Raw genomic sequence first — 6,050 nt, forward strand, 5'->3', positions numbered from 1 at the left:
ACAGTCCAAAGACATGCAGGTTAGGTTAACTGGTGACTCTAAATTGACTGTAGGTGTGAATGTGAGTGTGAATGGTTGTCTGTGTCTATGTGTCAGCCCTGTGATGACCTGGCGACTCGTCCAGAGTGTACCCCGCCTTTCGGCCGTAGTCAGCTGGGATAGGCTCCAGCTTGCCCGAGACCCTGTAGAAGGATAAAGCGGCTAGAGATAGAGATGAGATGTTTGCACACCTGTTGGGATGGCAAAAATGACCAGACATGCAGTTCCCCCGAGGAGCAACATTGCACTTTGAGATTTCTTTCTGCCAAAGCGCTCAATAAGTGGGTAGCAGCTGAGGCGAGCAGGAATCTCTGCAATGCCGAAGATGAGCTGTGTCAGGTAGATGTTCACACCAAAGTTTCCCACATTCAGACTGATCCCATAGTACACCAAGCAGATCACAAACCTGTCAAAGGGACAATGCAATTTGGGGGAAAACACCAAAATGTCAGAATGGGATTAACGTGAAGATACAGATCTGTATTGCACAATATTGTGCATTATTCAAAATATAATGGATGCCCAGAATCTAATTTTTGGGTGGTTTACCCTTTTTTATAAAACATATTTTGATAAGTATTGCAAGTACTGGTACAAATTTGAACTTACCAGATAAAGCACATAATCAATGTCCTCTTTCTCAGACTCGTCACTCGGAAAAGGTCCAGCATGCTTCCAGTTCTGACTGTGTTCTCTGCATCCATCTGACAAACCATACATTCACATTACAAATTCCATTAAAACAAATACAATTAAATGTTTTGTTGAGACACACTTCAATTACCCTTTCAAGCAGAGAGTCTGAAACTATCCTGCCATTGACCCTGGCTGCATTCAGGATAATTTTCTTGGCTTCCTCCTGTCTGCCTTGAGTCAGGAGCCATCGAGCCGACTCTGGAAGGATCCTTAGAACAGAGAGCACTTACAGATATGGTATATATTATTCAAAGAGGTTTACAGATGAGGCAGACAACAATTGAACTATATACTTGAGCAGTTGCTGGATAAGGACTTTATAGGGGTCTGTGGTAGTACTGATATTAAAAACCAGACCTTCTGCAGAGCCTTGACTACTAGGCTACCAAGTCCCACTGGCTTCCAGTATATGGGTTTATAATCTGTCCCATACATGCCTTGTTAGCTAAAGGTCCATATAAAATCACAATATATTTTTTAGGGATGTCCAACATGCAGAAGCAAGAGTCTTGATATTATGGGCAGTATTTTAACCCCAAATTTTCCTACCCAAGAAAAAACACACACTGGAATGAATTTCCACAGCAATCATTTTTGAAGACCTTAGCTTAATAGACTGCAAACCCACCTGCCAACATTAATGAAGGACAGATATGAGGTTCAGAGTGAAAACCTTACCAAAAGTAGATACCAAGGATCAGGACTGGTGCAGACATGGCTAACTGGAGGATTCTCCAATTGCGGATGCCGTAGGCCAACCCAGTTAGTATCATCTGCCCCAGGGCAAATGTACAGTGAGACAGGATGGCGAAGGAGGCCCGATATGATGGACCACACCACTCAATGCCTACAAAAAGATTAGCCATCTTTTGACCTGCTAGAGGAGGAGTCATCCTAAATCTAAGACTATGACATGTTTGTCATTTATCTCATCTCATCTCATTATCTCTAGCCGCTTTATCCTGTTCTACAGGGTCGAAGGCAAGCTGGAGCCTATCCCAGCTGACTACGGGCGAAAGGTGGGGTACACCCTGGACAAGTCGCCAAGTCATAACAGGGCTGACACATAGACACAGACAACCATTCACACTCACATTCACACCTACGGTCAATTTAGAGTCACCAGTTAACCTAACCTGCATGTCTTTGGACTGTGGGGGAAACCGGAGCACCCGGAGGAAATCCACGCAGACACGGGAAGAACATGCAAACTCCGCACAGAAAGGCCCTCGTCGGTCATGGGGCTCGACCCCGGACCTTCTTGCTGTGATGCGACAGCGCTAACCTGTTTGTCATTTATAATAAAATTAATCTGAATAAGGATTAAAACATCTCCAAAGTAATGTCAGTAAAAGGAATAGTACAAATTATGTGTTCCATCAGTACCTATGATCTGGCCTGTGAGGAAGATGCCATTTAAGGTGACACCAACCACAAAGCGAAGAGCAATGTAGATGTAAATGTTGTGGGAGAAAGCAGCACCCACACTGAACAAGAACTGGAAAGTTAATGCAAGTAGTAGAACAAAACGCCGGCCGTATCTGCAAGGGTAGAACACATGACAAAAAATTGCCAATTGTCATTACTTCATCTCTATGGCCTCAGTCACTGTTTGACCCCAGTGTTGTGATGGTCAGTGAAAAGTATAGAATGGTCATGTAGTATAGTGGGCAATCGAACAAACAATGAATTTACTACCAATTGCATCAATTCTCTAGGTTATTTTGTTTATAGGAAGCACTCTTACTTGTCAGCCAGCAGTCCACACAACAGAGCTCCAGTGAGGAGTCCAGCCATGTAGATAGATTGTGAGGTCTCAATCAGATGCTTACTATCACACACCAAGTCAAACAGAAAGAAAGAAAGAAAGAAAGAAAGAAAGAAAGAAAGAAAGAAAGAAAGAAAGAAAGAAAGAAAGAAAGTAGTAAAAATATCAAAGCAAGCATTTAAACAATACTTAGTGTCCCAGCAGCCTTCTACTTTCAAATGCATTTGGCATCTTAAGGGTCTTCAATTTATCCATTTGAGAGAAAAATTTATGTAGAACCCAAAGGTTTTTCCTTTCACCAAAAGTTCAAAGTAGGACCTGTTTAAAAAGCTGGTTAGTCATGCAAGGAAGCCTTGAGGAAACGTCTCCAACTCTAGTTTCTCCAGCTCCTGCTCCAGCCTTGTTAACACCCTGGGTAGTGTCATCATGTCTCTATTATTGGTCTCTTTTGGTGGACAAATACCTCTTTACTTCCACTGTCTCCACGCAAAATTTGATTGCATGCTCTGTCTGTTCCAAGTTGGGTTGGTTTGTTTGTTTGTTTTAAAGTTTCCTGCAGTTTCTCGTTGTGTATTTTCTGTTTCTGACCATTATCTCGTGTTTTGGATATTGATAAAAGATCTACCAATGTCAAACTTCTGTTTTTTCCTCTCTGACCCCATTATGGACAATGACCATCAATTTTGGAAATCCCAGAATAAAAGAGGGTGGGTGGCCTTCATTCTGGTTGAGTGCTGTTTTTGCAAAAATAATGTGTTTCCTTTTCTGCCAAGAGTCACCCATAAAGGTCAGAAACTTAAGCTAGTAAAGCAATTAGCTTATTTCAAATCTAAAAACTGCAAACCACTAAAATGTCTAGTAGCATTTTACACCATCACAATGTCAGCCTCTTGGACATCAAATGGTTTGGAATGAGCAAGGCTCTACTTTGTCAAGTGAAAGTTATGGTAAGGAAGAGTCTAGTGCAAAGAATCCCAGTAGTGAAATTTGTATTTCATTTCTCATGTAGTTAGCTGCTAACTGTGCAGTGTCTGAAATTTGGGTGAGTATGGGAGGCCTTAGACTTAAAGGAGATGCGCAGAACCATGGCCTCACTTTTTGTTTATAAATGCCTTGAGACCTCAAGAATGGCATAGGAATAGTTTTAAGCATCAACAATAAATCTAATATAGTAATTTTTACAATTAAAATGATTCATATAGGTAGCGGTCTGAGTGAATGACCTTGACATCTGTGATGTCACCATAGGAAGGTTATCGGCCTCATCACCATTTCCACTATACTAAAACACAGAGCTGACTGCAACTTCAATCCTCCATTTTGAGCTAATTTATCACCATGCCACATAGATGTGTTGCTGGCAGGTGCAGCAACATGACAGAAGGTGGGTTTACGTTGCATTCATGGCCCAAGAATGTTCAAACTGAAAAGATTTGGACCTGTTTTGCAAGAAATTCATGGGCACATTGGGCGCCTACAAAGTGGTCTCTCCTCTGCTCTGCACATTTTACTCAAGACTGATATGATACCTCTGACCTGTTGAGGAGCGTTGGCTATAAGCTCATATTGAAAGAGGGTGCAGTACCAACAAGTAAAGGAAAAGAAAACTACAAGAAAACGAGAGTAAGTTCAGTTGCGCCAGTTCTCCTGGAGTGTGAGCCAAGGGTTGTTGCTAAAACCCGGGAAGGAACGGGATGGGACATATTATCGCTCGGGCAGTGACCTCCCCGTGGTTGCTGCTAAAACTGGTGACGTCCCATCCCATCCCGGGTTTTAGTAATTGCCTGAGCCGAGCAGTAATGGCGGAGTACTCAGTAGGGAGAAAATGGAGAATGAGTGGACCATCCGTCTGATTTCTCCGCTGGATATGCTTGCCTCAGCAGCAATATCTCGCCCTTACATGGAAGAAGCGAATGAATGGAGAACTAAAAGTCAGATTGTTTCAAAACAATCGGCCACAAGATCCGCCTTCAAGAAGCAAGAACACAGATGCGAAGATCATCATTTGGATACAAAACAATAAAAACAACAACACTCATTGTTTACCTGTATTTAGATTAATACATGTAATTTGTATTGTGTATTTAAGTTACCAGTATAAGATAATTTAATTTGCTTCAGAATGTGATTATCTCAGTTCATCTGATTATTTAATTAGCCTTTTACGTTTAATCAGTGAAAATGCATGCATGTATATGTATGTTGCATAAGTTATAACACCTATCCTGTTTTAATGAGAGTCAACCCACAATCAATGACGTCAAATCAGTCTTAGTTGAGCAAGTCATTAACGGTATTTCTTACTTTCACCATAAATTTTTATTTATATGACTTTGGTCTATAGCTGTCAAAGGCCTCAGCCTTAAAACTGGTTCCTGCTGTGACGTCATGCACTCAGGGCTGGCTGGCTCGGCAGGGCAACTCAAATGCCAACTTTGCAGTCGATTTTAACTCTCAAAAATATATATTTTTTTTATTCCCATTTATGCAGTGTACAAGAGTCAAGGATGGAGATTCTATCCACTCAGAAATGCATTTAAAAATAAAGGTTCTGCGTATCTCCATTAAAAAGCTCAAAAACTACTGATCAAGTGAATATCTAAAGGTTCCATAGTTATTCTTTGAGTAGATAGGGGTTTGTTTCTAAAGTTCCACTTGGAAGCTTTTCTGAAAGGGATATCTTTAGTGGGATGGTTCCAATCATAAAAGGTTCTCCTGCTCCCGAGTGACACGACAGAAAAGGCTTTTCCCCATCATCCAGAAATTGCGAATTCATATCTTGATGATGCCACAGTCATCTGTGGCCAGGAGCTGAAGAGAACAAAATTGGCTGTGCTCTAAGGGAGGGGCAGATGCTCTCTAACTTCAGTCACAGCAACATGCACTTTTCTTGGAGTGTTACACCACATTGATATTGAAAAGAATCGAGAAGACATTTCCCGTGCCTCAGAAGAAGCAGGTGATGGCTTTCACCTTCCCTGGTTGATAGCTGAGTGATAAGGGAGAGAATACTAGATAGGTGGGAACTGACCATGGCTAAATTACGTAGAGTAATAAACCAAATAGTCAGACCTATGTAGACCCCCCATACCATTATCAAGCAACATTGCTTGTTTTACGAGACGTGCTGAATTAAATTCAAAACAATCATTTGTTAGGAAATACAGCTTACCTCAGTAATTAAGGTGCTACTCCCTTGAGGTGCTTTGTAAATCCAGCCATCTCTGCATTTCTCTGTTGTGTTTAGTCCATAGGCTTCAATGACTTCAAATTCAAGTTCAACAGCAGTGAACATTTCACAGCTCTCATACTTGCCAGCTGGGTCTTTAGGGACCGTCAAATTTAGCTGCTCCTCGTAAGTCAGGTTCGGCCCTTGTTTCCGAATCCAGTTAGTATTGCAGTTGTGCGGGAAATTCAGGCCAGTAAACACCTGGACAAACATGTGAAAAGCTGAGATGATGTAGGGAAGGCATATTATCCCAAGCAGGCGCTTCTGGAATGGGCCAAATTCCCCAACAGCTGACAATATCTGGCTAAAGTCAATCAT

General features: G+C 41.6%; 1 protein-coding gene across 1 annotated transcript; it reads right to left on the reverse strand.

Annotated features, from left to right (window-relative positions):
• Positions 1-201: 201 nt before the first annotated feature.
• On the reverse strand, positions 202-6,050 carry LOC132867584 (solute carrier family 22 member 13-like). The gene is made up of 7 exons (XM_060900573.1): positions 5,677-6,050; positions 2,483-2,587; positions 2,122-2,276; positions 1,414-1,582; positions 824-944; positions 649-743; positions 202-445 (listed from the first exon to the last, which is right to left on the reverse strand). The coding sequence occupies exons 1-7, from the start codon at positions 6,048-6,050 to the stop codon at positions 202-204; spliced, it is 1,263 nt and encodes a 420-aa protein (XP_060756556.1).

The sequence above is a fragment of the Neoarius graeffei genome, chromosome 19 (genome assembly GCF_027579695.1).
Source record: "Neoarius graeffei isolate fNeoGra1 chromosome 19, fNeoGra1.pri, whole genome shotgun sequence".
Taxonomy (NCBI): Eukaryota; Metazoa; Chordata; class Actinopteri; order Siluriformes; family Ariidae; genus Neoarius; species Neoarius graeffei.